The sequence below is a fragment of the Aegilops tauschii genome, chromosome 1 (genome assembly GCF_002575655.3).
Source record: "Aegilops tauschii subsp. strangulata cultivar AL8/78 chromosome 1, Aet v6.0, whole genome shotgun sequence".
NCBI classification, from domain to species: Eukaryota; Viridiplantae; Streptophyta; class Magnoliopsida; order Poales; family Poaceae; genus Aegilops; species Aegilops tauschii.
The window spans coordinates 4,535,221-4,551,482 of NC_053035.3; the positions used below are offsets into that span (position 1 = coordinate 4,535,221).

General features: G+C 42.0%; 2 protein-coding genes across 2 annotated transcripts; one reads left to right on the forward strand and one right to left on the reverse strand.

Annotated features, from left to right (window-relative positions):
• The first annotated feature begins 478 nt into the window (after positions 1-478).
• Positions 479-3,543, forward strand: LOC109750484 (uncharacterized). Its single transcript, XM_020309442.4, has 4 exons — positions 479-821; positions 1,544-1,827; positions 2,616-2,676; positions 2,780-3,543. Exons 2-4 carry the CDS (start codon positions 1,577-1,579, stop codon positions 3,050-3,052), a joined length of 585 nt encoding a protein of 194 aa, XP_020165031.1. The 5' UTR covers positions 479-821; positions 1,544-1,576; the 3' UTR covers positions 3,053-3,543.
• Positions 3,544-4,600: 1,057 nt separating this feature from the next.
• LOC109750479 (protein NEN4) lies at positions 4,601-6,257 on the reverse strand. Its single transcript, XM_020309436.4, has one exon. The coding sequence runs from the start codon at positions 5,843-5,845 to the stop codon at positions 4,922-4,924; it is 924 nt and encodes a 307-aa protein (XP_020165025.1). The 5' UTR covers positions 5,846-6,257; the 3' UTR covers positions 4,601-4,921.
• Between the last annotated feature and the right edge of the window lie 10,005 nt (positions 6,258-16,262).

Here is a 16,262-nt window from a genome sequence, read left to right on the forward strand (position 1 = left end):
CGCGCGCGCGCACACACGCATGGATGGTGGAAGATTTGCATGCATGTAGCATTTGATCTGATGGCTTTACCACCCGCCGAAAAGTGGAGATGTTAATGGAGTGAAGCGTATATATATATGGAGTACATACGCATTTGTATAGACCGCATTGATGGTGGGAGATTGCGGCATTTGATATACATTGATCTTTTTTCTTTTTTGGCGGAACGTATGTTGATTGATGATGTGTGTGTGAGATGTACTCTACTATGTATGGTGATTTGTATTTGTGCATATGTATATAGACTGACTGCATTGATTGTACAGGATTTGCTTGCTTGTAGTAGTATTAATCGGCCCGGAGGAGCGTAGAATACTTTGGGCGGGCGCGGGGGAGGGGGCGGTGGCCCGGACGGAAAGAAGAAACCGCAGGAGGGTGACGTGCGGGCCATAGCCAGGGGGATGGCAGGTGGCCGCCCCCACGTGTCATGCGGCGTAGGCCGCTCCCGCCGCGATAAGAAGGGGGGCGCGGGGCGTGTGGCCGTCCGTCGCAAGGGCAGCCAAGAAGAAGGCCTCCCTCACCCCCTTCACCACTCCGGCTGCCCCCGACCCGACCCCATCCATCCATCCACAGTATCCCACACACCCTCGGTGCGACGACGGCGGGATGGCGAGGCGGTGCTGCTGCTGCTGCTGCTGCTAGGTACTAGGTAGGTAGGTAGGGTTTCTTTCGGCCTGGAACAAGAAGACGCGGGGGAGGGATCTCGCTGCTGCCCGCCGAGGACGAGGACAAGGAGGAGGAGGAGCGTCCAGGGGGCGGCGGATCTGCTAGCGTCTTCCCGGTGAGCGCCTCCATCTACACCGGATCTATCCATGCCGCTCTTCGATTTTCAAATTTCAACTGTTTCTTTCCCCCACCACCTTCTTCTTCTTCTTCCGTCCACGCTCCTTCGTCTCCCCGTAGGCGAGGCTTCGTCCGGGCGATTCTTCTTCTTTGGCCGTCAATACGGGGAGGACGGACGGATTGACGGAGGGGGATGCATCCTTCGTGTTCCCCCTCCGATTCCGTGCCCGGATTTCACCCCCTCCCGCATTCTTCCTCCTCGCCCGCTCCTTCTTTGATTTCTCCCGGGGGGTGGATTTTCCGCCCATGGATTCTTGGACCTCCAATGTTCCCCGCTCCGCCGATTTCTGGCGCCAGCGGGCGGGGGCGGATCTGAGGGTTCCCCTCCTGGATTTCGCAGGAATCCCACCTAACGCCCCCGCACCAACAGCAGATCCGCTCACGCTTATTAAAAATGAATTAAAATCCCACTTTCCCCACCACCGCCACCATGTGCAAGATTTCCTCCTCCTCCATGTATGTTGACCAAGAAAATAATTTTATCCGCAGTGCAAGAATACGCGTCTTATTTTATTTTATGCACGCACGCATGCATGATTTCACCTGCGGATCAGCTACTCCTCTACACGCGGCAGAATCTACCGCTGCCAACAACAGACAAATTTCTTGTGTCTTGCTCAACCACCTTGTAACCATCTTGTCTGTTTCTTCTTCTTGCAGTTGCAGGAGGCTGAACGTCGCAAGGAGGCAGGCATGGAGCACTACACCATGAGGCTCAGCGCGGGCGGAGGGGCCACGCCCACCCAGCAGCAGCAGCTCTGCCCCTGGGGGGAGCCCCTCATGGCGGTGGCGCCCGACCGAAGGTCGAGGTTCTGGCAGATGGACGTGGCCGTGGCGGCGCAGCCGGCCCGCATCGAGGTCATATGCCCGCTGCCGCGCCGCCCCGCCCGCCCTCCCCACCCCGTCGAGCCCTTCGGCAGGGCCACCTCCAGGCCTATCAACGGGTGGGTGTGGTAACTCTCATCATCATCATCCAGTTGCTTGCATACATGCATACATACTTGTTGTGTGTTTAGTTTATTTTGCTCATATGGTTGGTGATGTTGATGGCACGATACCTTAATAACTTGAATTGCTGATTGATATGTGGTATTAACACCGGATATGAGGTTACATATTATGATCTTGTTAGAATCATGATTGTGTAAGGCGTACACTCTATTAAACTCGTGCAGCAGCAAGTAGGCATATGCATGGAAGGTAGTTAGAATTTTTTTGGAGGGAAAAAACATGCTGTAGGGCGCTTATAACGGTCGATAGGTTCTTACATGGGACATCACTAACTGTACGTTACCAGAAGCTAGAAAGACAGCGAAGCATGCACACGTTAGCCGACAACAAAGCGTGCACACGTGACGCCAGAGTAGGCAACAAAGTTGGTTTAGTGTTGCATCTCGCCAGGACATCATGCCTCAATTGAACCAACAAAAACTAGTGCAGTAGCAACAGACTTGACATATAAGGCTATAACGGTCGATAGCTTCTTTCATGAGACAACACTAAATGCGTAACTAGAAGAAGCTAGCAGAGGCAGAGCATAAGCACGCAACGGCATAGTATGAAAACGGCATACGGTTGTATGTCGCGACAAAGTAGGCAGGGGACATGATTTAGAGTTATATACCATTTGCACGGCACATTTCATAACCGTCTGGGTACCGTTACAAAAGTCCAGTAGCAACAAATTAAGCGTGAAACACGTTTCTGACCTATGTTGCTTTGATTTTTGCAGGACGCTACCAGTGTATAGAACAGACTCCGCCTCTGATATCCTTGATCTCATCCTCAGCAAGGTAACCTTGGTGCTTTAAATAGATAGCCAGTTTGTACTTTATTATATGCGGCACCATATCATTGATATCTGATGCCAGATTGTTTGTGTCTCTTGCCTTTCAGAATGACCCTGATGTTGATACCGATTCCAACGGCCAGGCTGGCTTTTTCTGTGGTTCGCCTCCTGTCCGCACTAACAACCCCATTGTGAATGATCCGCAGTTTGGTAGGAACACCCCCTGTTTTTCTCCTCTAGGGAGCCCATTCAGCAAGATGCTTGGTGGACGAGCTGAAGTAGGCTCTCCGTCTTGCGGGGCGAGTAGCAGCCCAAAAGTGAGGATCGAAGGCTTTGCCTGCGGGAACAAAGAGAACCATTGTGCAGTCACCTTTGCCTGAGAGCATTTTCGCCATACCACCAATTCACCATTGACCATTAGCGCCATTTTGCACCCCCCATCCCACCTCCCCAACATGTAAATTTTCCGCCCCCGAGATACAGCTAGTCCCTTTAATCCTAAGCTAAGCTAGTAGTACCTATTCGAGTCAGAGTTTATTTAGTCGAGTTGAGTTGAGTCGAGGTGAGTCCTCATCGTCGCCCGCCTGGTTGTCGCTTTTGAAACTGCGCAATCGCAGAGAGCTTTCGGTTATGTACATAGGCGAGGTCTCCCGTCCCGTCCATTGTGTCCTGTATCTACATCTTTGTAATGTGTGTGTGTGTGTGTGTGTGTGTGTGTGCGTGTGTCTTGTGTCTAGCAAGTGTCCCCAGTCCATGGGTGTGTTCAGAGTCTAGCAAGTGTCCCAGTCCATGGGTGTGTTCAGAGTCTGTAAATACCGTCTGCCCTGCATTCAGATGCATAATTAAGAAACTATTATATTATTATATTAAATCCTCTTTTGTTCCTGTGGTATTATCATAGCATCTATCTGTGAATTGTGATGTTGACATTCAGCTGTCATCATATAGTTTCTTTACACAGTTCTTAGGCAGCGTCAGCCGCCCTGGTTCATTGTGTTTGCAGCCTGTGGTGGGGCTTTTGTGTGCACACTTCTTGGCATGATGTAATTTTCACTGACCCTTTTTAGATGAACTTGGCCCAACCTGTGTGCACGATACTGCTGTAACATGAATTGTACCTTGTCTGGCTTTGGTTAACCTCGTACTGTAGCAAATGAGGTGTTGTTGGCCAAGAGATTGACAATCTTGTGTTGCCCTTGAATTGTACTTTGTCTGGCCTTGCTAGCATCCTTTTGAAATCAAAGTGTTGTTGGCCAAGGGACTATCAATTCTTGTTGCCCTTTGGGGAGGATGTTTGTTGCAAAGCTGATGCTGATGTGTAGTGAAATGAAACTTTATATACGTGTGTGGAGTGTAGTTTTGTTTGGCCCCAAGCAAGGGTGAGATGAGATGAAGAATTCTTGTTGTCTTTCCTTTGGATGTTGATGGGGTGCTGCTCAATTCTTGTTGGTGTGGATGAATCTGATGCCGATGGTGATGGACAACATGAGACAGACGTTTGTTCTTGTTCTTGCTCTTGCTTTTTGTTTTGTCTGGGTTCAATCTTTTCTTTGTCCTAGGAATCATCATCAGATAAATAAAATAACCTCTACATGAAGGAAACAATAAACCTAACAAAACATAACCCATAATTGAATGATGTTTTGTTATTCTTGTCACTCCTGTGCAACAACTGGGTTACATCTCATCTTACAATAATAATACAGTATTAGCAAATTGGTGATGCTCCAATTGAGGGAGAAGAACATCTTGATGATGATGGTTACAAAAAAAACTGCCTCAAATTTTGTGTTCTTGTTCTTGCTTGTTTTTTTCTGGGCTCAATTCTTATGGTAGGAATCAAAGGGGATAAAATACTCTTCAAGTAGATACAACCCATGTGAATAGCCTGATCTAACCACTCAGACAGAACAAAAACAAGAAACCCAGAAATGAATGATGAATTGTTATTCATAGTTGAGGCAAATTGAGGGCCCCATCTGTACAACAATTGGTTACAAATTGCATTTATTTACAAATAAAATGAAATGAACTGTGTTTTTACAACATGATGATGATGCTGATGGTTACAACAAGCATTGCTGTCAAACTAAACCTGAGTCAAGGTTAACTATGATGTACAGTTTACAAATGAATGAAGGAATGCAAATATGAATGAATTGGGTGAATTAATGGATCAGAGCTACAATTAAGCTGTGCAATAATCAGTGGTGAGATGAGATGAGATGATTGGATCATCATCGATCATCTCATCTGATGACGGCCCTCGAGTGCCTGAGGATCATGCTGAACGGCGGCGCCGGCGGGCGAACCCGGCGACCGCCGGTAGCCGTCGTTGTCGTCACGGTCGCCGCCGTCGCGCCCTTCTTCACCACCACCACCTGCCCCGTGCTGTCCCTCTTCCCCGTGCTCGTCTTCACCTTCTGAACAGCAGCCGGAGAAGCAGCAGCAGGAGACGGAGGAGGAGGGGCCGTGGCCGCCTTCGCCGGCGTCGTCGTCTTGGCCGTTGCGCGGGCAAACGACTTCTCCAACGTGTTGTTGCTGATGGGATTGGGCGTCGCCGCCGGCTTGCTCCTGCGGCTGGCGCCGGCGGGCACGTCGCCGCGGAGGCTGGACTCGAGCAGCAGCACGCCGGCGCAGTGCTTGAGCACCTCGAGGCTCACGCGCGCGCCGTCCAGGCACCGGAGCCCCCGCGCCCGCCGCGCGCCGATCCCGAAGTGCTCCGCCAGGGCCGCCGCCGCCGCCTCCTCGTCCTCCTGGCCGTCGTCCCCGGCGCCGGCCGGCCCGAAGCACCCCTGCGCGCCCTGCGTGAGGAGCACGTCGAGGGAGTCGACGACGCCCACGGGCTCCGGCGCGGGCAGGCCGAAGGCGGCGAAGGCCCCGCGCACGCGCGGGCAGCCGGCGCGCCGGATGCCGTGGCCCGCCCACACGCGGCCGTCCAGCAGCTCGAAGATGTCCGTGAAGACGTCCTCGAACGAGGGGGCCGACGAGGGGAGGCTGCTGCCGTCGGCGGCGCCGTCGTCCGGGCGGATGAGGGTGGAGTAGCTGGAGACCTCGACGAGGCGGCGCGGGCAGACGAGGATGGCGGCGAACTCCAGCAGGCGGCACTCGCCGGACGGCGGCGCCGCCTCCACGTCGAAGAACACCATCTCCCTCTTCTTGGTGGCCGCCATTGGTGGAGGTTTCTTGGCGGTGGAGCTCTGTTTGTTTCTTGCTTGTGGGAATGGATCAATGGAGGAGAGGAGGGATGGGAGAAGGGACGATCTTGTCTTGTCGGAGGAGCCTGCGGTATATATAAGCTTTGACGATCAATGGCGGGAGCTAGAGAGGTTAGCTGAGAGGGAGGGAGAAGAAGATGAGGAATATTTCTTCTGGTTGAACTCCTCCATGGAGAGGAGAGGGGAGAGGGGTTGCTTGGGGTGGACGGTGCATGAGTTTTATGTTTGGGGACTTCCAACAGTGGAAGCAAAGCTAGCAGCTTGCTCAAAAAGGAAGGTAGGGCATGCAAGTTAGTTGAGTAGTTAGTTACCTCAACATCTCAACCAACTCTCTCATGTTGATGGGGTGCAAGATTCCAAGCTTCACAAGCATGCAACAACATTATCCACCTTGGCAAGTTACTACCAAGAGCCCATTTCATTTTCTCTTCTTTTCTTCTTCCCATCAAATGGACCAGTTCTTCTTTTCTACTCCCTCCGTAAACTAATATAAAAGCATTTAGATCACTACTTTAGTAATCTAAATGCTCTTATATTCGTTTACAGAGGAAGTGTGTGTATATATGTATGTACTCCGTCCGTCCGTCCGTCTGTATGCACGTACGTAAACAGACATCGACCGGAATTTCGACGAAATTCTAGTAGATTCGTTGGCGGGCGCCGGAATATCTGTAGCCTTGAATCATCCGGCCAAATTCAAGCAAAGCATAAATTAGCCCAAATCTCATTGAAATTTAGAGAATTTTCAAAATTTCAAAAAAAGAAGAAAATCTGGAATTATTTGCAGCTTGGCCGGGAATATGTATGTTCCCGACATTTGAAACATTGGTGTGTGCTACACATATGCTCGAGAGGTAACAAAGAAATGTGTTATGGAAATGCTTTTCATGATCTCACGATCAAGCAGCCTTGTTGCTGGCCTTGAGTTTTTCCTGCAGGCAATATGCAGTGGTGTGAAGCTAGGTGCTACCTAGTACCTAGCCATAGGTGTGTTGTGTCCCCTTTGCGTCCGTGTGGGGGTCACCATTCTACCCACGCGCACACCTACTAGTTAGTAATTATTTATTCTAATCTAGTATGGCTAAGAAAATCCAAATACAATGAGAAGAATATTCCACATACGTACACGGATAGATGTTTCTTCTTCTTCTTCTTGGACGCTTGCAATCTTCTGTTTCAAATTCCCCTCTAGCTTGTTAATCACATGCGCGCAATAGTACCTTTCAGATCGGTCTGACGTCGAGTTCGCCTTCATATCTAGAGTTCAATCATATTTGCAAAGGATTCAATGGAACCAACCAATCCACTGTCGCTGAGGTGGACAAGAAGCGGAAAGGCTATGTCTGGTTTCTTTTTTTCAAATGATAAATGCCACACGTGTGGCACGAAGCACTCCGGTATTAACGTTTCTTACAACTAAGTTGTCATCCGAAAAGGAAAAAAAAACTAAAACTTGCCAACCGAAAGGAAAGTTGTCGTGCTTGACGACTACAGTTGCTATCCTTGCGTCCAGGGGCGGAGTCAGGATTTGGATATAGGGGGGGGGGGGGGGGCGAGTGATGACGATCACTAGTTTAGTACTATAGAACTATAGACCTATAGTAGGATTTATCAACCAAAACAGAATATATAGGTCAATAACAAATAATCCCAAATACTAAAATTCAGAAACACAGAAAACTTTAAAATTGGCTGTACTTTATTGATTTTTTTTAAAAATATAGCTCTACTGTCACTATTCATCAATGTCTCGATCCAAAATTTTGGCCCCAGCACAGATTTGAGATTGAGGCAATTCACATGAACAATTCTCTTTGTTTTCCGACTAACAAAGTATATATAGCCAAACAAAAGGAAAAGGGGGTTACATCATACTGGCAAAACTTTTAGGTATATAAAGTACAATACCGTGTATGTACCTTGCCTAATTATCTGGTTGTGTGTGGACGGAAGCGACCAAGAGGACCGTCGGCGGCAGCCGTCGTATTCCCCGCTACTCCGCTGCGTCGACAAGCCAGGAATCAAGTCCAAGGTCAGCGACTTGGGACCGGCGTCCGGCGACAGACGTCCTAGCGCCATGGCGGCGAGATAGATAGATCTAGCGATCTGATCGTCAGGCGAGAAGAGATCGAACGAACTACCAGGCCTCCATGATCTATCGTCTATATACACAGGCAAGGTAGATGGGCTATCTTTGTTGCATCCTGGGCTTTGGCGCATGAACAACAACGTGGATTTTTGGGCTTAAATGACATAATTAGGCAGGTAATCTCCGGCCATTAGCGCATATATATACGGGTATTAGTACTGGCCCGTACTATATTTCTTTCAGGGGGGCCGATCGTTGGGGGGGGGGGGGGGGGTCTAGCCCCTGCTCGCCCCCCCCCCCGTCTCCGCCCCTGCTTGCGTCACTAAACTTGCCAAATAAAATGTTCGAAGTTGCCATGCGTTCATGCCAAGTGTGGCACTTATCAAGGTCCTTCTTATCTGGCCTAGTGCGAGTCCGTGGTCATGCTCGCCTACAACCGCACCAAACACGGGCTGGCGCAATACGGTTTGGTTTTCTTCATCGATTATTTTGTGCATCTTACATTGGTTTTTATTGCAGTTTTTTCTAGGAACCGGGGTTTTGTCCGGTTTTCGCTATTCCTTCTGGTTCCCTTATTCCTGCTTTTCTTTTGTCCAATTCTTTTTTCCACTTCTTTAAAAAAAATGAACAGTATATAAAGATTTTTTTTGAAAAGCATTTTTTTATCAGTTCGCAATGGTTTTTCAAGTTTGCCAGAACAAAAAAAAACCCTTTTTGGGGTAGAAAACTTTCTTCGATTTATAACCTTTTCCACTTGCTCTATTTTAAATCTTATTTTATCTTTTTTAGTTTTGTATCTCTGCATCTTATTATTTTTTATTACTAAAAATAGATATCAAAATTATCCTATTTTTCAAACAGAATAAACCGTTTTAATACCCGATAAATGTTAAAAAAAATATTGAACTTGTATTTGGATCAATATTGGTCATGCGTTCAAAAAAATGTTTAACGGGTATCTGAAAATGTTCAGCGTGTATACTAAAAATGTTCAATGCGTATTTAAAAAAATTTGACATGTATTTGAAATAAAGCAAAATCCATAAAAGAAGAAGAGAAAAATGATTATAAAAGATATAAAGAAAGCAAATGAAGTAGATATAGAAATATAGAAAACCAAAAATCAGAAAATAACGTGAGACCTTCCTAAAACATGCAATTTTTTAGTGGTAAAACCTCTTTATTAATCAATCACGAGGTTTACAAGAATAACAATTGTGTGATGGGGCACTCCCAGCCACATGTTGATACCTTGATAATCTTATTTTATCTTTTTAGTTTTGTATCTGTGCATCTTATTATTTTCTATTACTAAAAATAGATATCAAAGTTATCCTATTTTCCAAACAGAATAAACCATTTTAATACCCGATAAATATTTCTTGAATACCTGATAAACATTTCAATACATACAAATATATTTATTAAATATTTAAAATACAAATACTTTAAATGTATATATTTAAGGCGTGTGTACTGCTCGCTCCAAGCGAGATATGGATGGCGCCTCGCCTTATTAAGACATAGGCATTCGCCTCGCCTAAATGAGGGTCTACAGTGGGTGACCTGGTAATTGTTAATTTCTTCTTCTTTTTTGATTTTTTTTCTTTTGTTTATATATTGAAATATCAAAAAACTATATTTAAAAAATTACTTTAAATAGTTTTTCCAGAAAATTTAAACATGTATTAAAGAAATGTCCATGAAATGTAAGAAATTATAACACAATTTTGAAAAAATATTCACGCCTATAAAAATATGTTTGTGTCTTAAAAAAGGTTCAATTGTTTAATACATGTTCATGACATTTCTGAAAACTGTTCATGAAAATGTAAAAAAAAAATTCACCTAATTTTAAAAAGTATCCGTACCATTTATTTTTTCTCTTTATGAAATTTATTTTTTGCACATTTAAATATGTTCATGCAATTTTCGAGAATGTGCAGGAAATCTATAGCATTATTCAACTTTTTATAAAATATTTATAACATGTAAATAAAATCTTTTTATCATTGAGAAAAATGTTGGTAAACAATTAAGAAACTATTCACACGTTTTAAAGAAATGTTTATGACATTTTTGAAAAATGTTCAACGTGTGTTTAAAAATGTTTGCAAGGTAAAGTTCATTTTACTAAAATGTTCAACCTGTATTTGGATCAATATTGGTCATGTGTTCAAAAAATGTTTACCGGGTATCTGAAAAATATTCAACGTGTATACTAAAAATGTTCAATGTGTATTTAAAAAAATTCGACATGTGTTTGAAATAAAGCAAAATCCATAAAAGAAGAAGAGAAAAACGATTATAAAAGATATAAAGAAAGCAAATGAAGTAGATATAGAAATATAGGAAACCAAAAATCAGAAGATAACGTGAGACCTTCCTAACACATGCAATTTTTTTAGTGGTAAAACCTCTTTATTAATCAATCACGATGTTTACAAGAATAACAATTGTGTGATGGGGCACTCCACAAGTGGCGACCCGCCTCTAAAGAGCTGGAAAACTTAACCAAACTATGAGCTTCTTTGTTCTTAAATCTACTTTCAAAAAACAAATTACAACTATTGAAATTCCGAGCTCCTTCAACAATTTCGTTGATAATTGTCCCATAGACGCCATCAGTTCTTTCTTTGATCTCCAATATTACTAGTTTACAGTCACATGAAATAATAACTCGGGCCACCGAGAGATCAAGAGCGAGTGCTAAAGCTTCTCGACATGAAAGCACTTCCAATGTCCTAGATATGTTATGTGAGGGAAGAACATAGCGGAGGAGCCCATATACTGCCCCTAATGATCCCTGCACACCGCCGCAGTGGCTCCCCTCCGTCCATTGCTCGACAAGCCTCCATCGACATGAATTTTCACTTCTTCTAGGGATGGAACTATCTCATCGCGCCTCTGAATTGAGCCACCAGTGACACCCTTGGAAGATGACTGAACTGAAGGTGCCTTGATAGTTTCCAATTATGCAATATACCTTTCAATGAAGGAATGTCTGGCGTGCGGGCTTTGCATAATTCCCTGGTGGATCAATTTTCTTCTCGTGACCATATAGCCCATAAAGTAACAATTTTTTTGACCAGTTTTGCATGTGGTAGATCATCAATCATTGAGAAAATCCATTTCTTGGCATTCGGTTCCTTGACTGACTGGAGATGATCAACCATGTCTACATCGGCTAGGGCCCAAACACAACGTGATGCAGAACACTCAACGAGAGAATGTCTCCACGAATCTTCAGCTCCACACATCTGATATTTATCGTCATCCGGCATATTTCTTTTGTGACACACATCTTTCGTAGGTATTGATTGCTTTGCCAAAACGCCAAAGTAAGTTTCGAATTTTTCCAGGGACATCAACAGACCATAAAGATAACCACGACTTTGCTTCCACATCAATATCTGATCGGCCCCCACTGCCTTCTAACCAGTCCTCCCTTCGCCTCTTCATATCAACCAACATACGGTAGGCCGACCGCACCGAAAAGTTTCCTCTTTTTTCACTAAATCAGGCCAGAAGTCCGCCATGTTTCTTATGCATAGTGGAATACTTAGAATGACTTGAGCATCGCTTGCCCAAAAAAGTTATCAATCACGCCCCTTCTCGATGACGCATTGGAGATGTCGATTAACTCACTCACCATTGTAGGAGGGTTATCTCCTAAGCAGACAATCCACCTCATCATTGTGTTTCTCGGTAGCCAAATTTGATCCCAAATATGAGTTGTTTCGCGATTGCCAATTCGCCTGATAAGGCCCTAGCGCAAGACACTTCTATGATAGCCATCTACACTTGTGACGGATGGTTGCCCAATTCCGCCGTTAAGATAGAACCCTGTGGAAAATAAACTGGTCGAAGTAACCATGAACACAATGACTCTGGGTCCTGCAAAAGGTGCCATGCGTGACGTGCCAACAAAGCCATGTTAAAGAGTTCAAAATCTCGAAAGCCCAGACCCCCCATGAACTTGGGCTGGGTCATTGATTTCCACAAAACCCAGCTCGGCTTCCGTTTTCCTTCTCTACTACCCTACCAAAACTGCCTGGTGAGTTTGTTTAAGTGTTAACACAATCCTCTTGGGATCTTAAAACAGGACATTAAGCAGACCGGTACTACCTGTGCAACGGATTTGATCAACACTTCCTTACTGGTGAAAGACAATGTTTTTTCGATCCATCCCTTAACCTTGCTCCACAGCCTATCCTTGAGATATTTGAAGGCCCAAAGTTTTGAAGTAGCAATATCAGAAGGCATTCCTAGGTACTTGTCATTCAACGATTCATTAGGAACATTCAAGATAGTTTTAATTTCCTTGTTTATGTTACATCAACATCTTTTGCTAAAAAATAACGAGGACTTGCTTGGATTTATTTTCTGACCTAAAACATGCATAAGGTTCCTAAAACACATTCTTGTGTGGGTTGAAACAGCTCGCACATAGCTTGTTGGCTTGGCCCAGCCAGGTGACACGTGTAGGCGAGATCTATCATTTGCGAGATATACAGCGGCACCCCTATACCTCGCCTTCAGCGAGCGTAACTTCCGACTCGCTGAAGAGGCAAGCAATATGGGCCGGCCCATGCGGGAACGAGGGCATAACCTGTTTTTCTGTTATTTTATGTTTTATGTTTTCGTTTTTGTTTTATATTTGTAATTTTTTTATACTTTAAAATACTTTTTATATAGTACAAAAAATACTCCACAAAAAACATTTGGAAAATGTTCAATAAATATTTGAAAAATTATTTGAACAAAATGTTAATCAAGCATTTGAAAAATGTTGGACAAGTATTTGGAACATGTTGAACAATTTTTTAAAAATATAATCAAGCATTTGGAAAATATTGAGTAATTATTCGAAAAATGTTGAACAAGTATATGAAAAATATTAATCAAGCATTCGAAAAATGTTGAATAAATATTTGAAAAATGTTAAGCAAGCATTTAAAAAATGTTGAACAAGCATTCGGAAAATGTTGAACATGTATTTGAAAATGGTGAACAAAAATTTGAAAAATGTTAATCAAGCATTGTTGAACGTCTATAGGAAAATTATCCATCATGTATTAACAAATTGTTGACCATGTATTAAAAAATATGAACCTTTTTTTTGAAAACTGTTAATCAAGCATTTTTAAAATGTTAAAAATGTATAGAAAAATGTTGAACATGTATTCAATAAGTATTAATTTTGTATTTAAAAATGTTAGTCAAGCATTTTAAAAAATGTGTATAGAAAAGTATTGAATATGTATTACAAAAATGTTTAGCTTACATTGAAAAAAAATGTTAGACGTGTATTAGAAAAATGTTGTTGACATATACAAAAAATGTGGAAATAATAACCAAAAGAACAAAGAATACCGAAAAAAGAAAATGAAAAAAAATAAAGAAACAAAATGCAAAAAAAGAATGAAAAAGAACAAAGAAAATAAATATAAAAACAAAAATAAAAAATGGAAAAATGGAGAAGAAACATTGAAAACCTCGACTCTTGTGGACTTAAACAATCTAGCTTTACTACTCTGTCATGAATGTATGGCAAAGCCTAGTGGTTAGGTGCGCTGCCCGTAAACACTCGCGGATATATAGATTCTCCCAGCAGAAGAAGACTCTGTCGCTAAGGTTGGACCCTCCAGTCGAGTGTTTGGACTCCGGTATGACATAGAAGCAGGCCGAGTCGTGCTAGCCCGTGTGCTCGTTGGCACAACATATTTTATATATCACGAGCACATATGCCCGTGCGTTGGAACTAGAGAGATATTTTTTTACGAGAAGTATCAGGAGAGATAATTGATGTGTCCATCAAAAGGTCTCCCCGGTGATGTTCTCAGGATCATCTTTGGCCCACGAGTTCTTAATAGTGATGGGGTTGGTGGAGTGGTGGCCACCACCCAACTTGTGCCTTTTTTTTCTCCGAGTCTGCCTCCGTGTCTAGGTTGCGGTTGCCTCCTCATTTTGTGCAGCACGGCGACCTTCGTGGCATAATTGCTTCGACTACTCTCTCCTATGATGGTGTAACCGGATGAAGTACTACTTGCAGGAAATCCCGTTTCTTTGATATAATAAGCACGTAAACAGGTAGTCCCTACTTTGCCGGGGTTTATTCTCTTTAATTATTTCAATGCTCACTTGCCAACATTTTTTTAATCAGAGCCAAACCAGCATATCCTTTTTTATTGGCATGTGCCCACAATTTTTTTTTAATTATAGTCAAGCAACATATTCTCTTTTATCGTCAAATAGCACGTCGGATGCACGACAGTTTGAGTCTGGCCAGGCCGCTGGCAGGTACCAAAACGACTTGTATATGTAAGGCGTGAATAAAAATCCAAAACAACCACTAAGTTGAAGGATCAAACTCATGACCTCAAAAACTCGACCACGTGCTGCTAGCCACTCGAACAAACAGCTCATGCTAACAAATAGCCGGCACGAACGTTTAAGAATATACTGTAGCGTAACATTCAAAATACTTATTATTTTTCTGTTTCTTCTTGAAATTTTTCAAAAAATAAAGTAATAATTATGATATTTCGATTATTCTTTAAGATGTGAACAATTTTTCGAAATTCACATTCTTTGAAAGCATGAACCTATTATAAGAAAGCAAACATGTTTTGAATACGTGAAATTCTTTTGAAAATGAAAACGTGCTTTGAACATTGAAAACAATTTTCAAAAACATGTTTTTAAACACAAACATTACTTTGAATTTTTGAACATTTCAATAAAATATTAATATTCAATTTTTAATTCAATATATTTTTAAAATACCGAACAATTTTGGAAAGCATAAAAAAATTAATATGCGAACTTTATTCTATAGTTTTGAATAAAGTTTGGAAGCAGAAGAAGAAAAAATTATAGTTTAAAAACTATTCAAAATGGGAACAAAAAATTAATTTATGAAGATTTTACGAAAAGTTAATCCAAAACTAATATTCTGAAAAATTGAAAAAATTAATTTATGAAAAAAGGAGAAAAGAAAAATAAACTTGAAAGGGAAAAAAGAAAAAGCAAAGAGAGAAGAAAAAGAGAAAGGAAAAGAAAAAAAAGAAACAGACTAGAGAAAAAACAAATATTGGGCGCGCTATGCGAAACTTTGTGTATTTGCCGTCCCACACGGTAAATAAGGATTCTCAGCTGCATCGGCTGGAAATAACTGGGCCGGCTTCGCTGGGCCACAGCGCGCGCGGCGCACGTACGAATTTTTTCACAAAACTGTTTTAATTTTTTCTAGCAGATGGACGCAAAAATTTTTTAGTACCACCTGAGATAAAACAAAATTTTTGAAGGTAAACGGATGAAAAAAAAGTCGAAGAAACGCACCTTACTTTATTAGTAAAAAGTAGCACATATGCCCGTGCTTTGCAATGGGAGAAAAATTAGTATGCATTTGAAGTTAGTGAGAATTAAATGTGCAAGCAAAACCCTGTGCGCACGTAAAAAGGGAACATTTAGCTTCTTTGTTTTGCCGGGTGTGAAGTAATCAATTCGCTATTTTTTCATTCATTGATTGAGGGCACTTAAGAGTTTTGTTATGTCATCGTACACCAGAGAAGGCCCATGAATTATTCAATCTATTTTTCCTTCAATCGAGGAGATTTTAAGGTATGAAGTTTCTGAATATTGTAGGAAACATGAACCATTTTCTAAATCCTGAACAGTTTTTTGAAAATTAGGTAAACTTTCAAAAAAACATGAACAAAATATGAAATAGAAACATCTTTTAAAATTTACAAACTTTCAAAATAAGAGCTTTTTAAATAAAAATATGAACATTATTTGAATTTGTCAACATTTTTTTAGAACTGGAACATGTGTTGAAAATCCCTATTTTTTAAATATGTATCTTTTAACAATATTTTGAGTTGTGAAAATTTCACTAAAACATGTTTTTTTGCGAATTTGGAGCACTTTTTAAATTGCCATTTTCTTTTTAGAAATATCTAACAATTAAAAATAAATAAAATTTTCCGAAAAAGGAAATAAAATCAAGTTCTGAATATTTTTTTAAATAGCAAAAAAAATCGAGTTATGAACATTTTCCATAATTTGTTTTTTTTTAAATTCTATATTTTTTTGAGAATTTTGAGTTTATAAAATAAGTTCTATAAGAAAAATAAACTTGGAAGTGAAAAAAGAAATAGGGGAAGGAGAATGAAAAGAGAAATATAACACAGAAACAAAGAAAAATGGGCCAGCCCATTATTTCTTTTCCAGTGCGAAGGGCCGACTATTTGTTGCCCTGTGCGGAAAATAGAATTT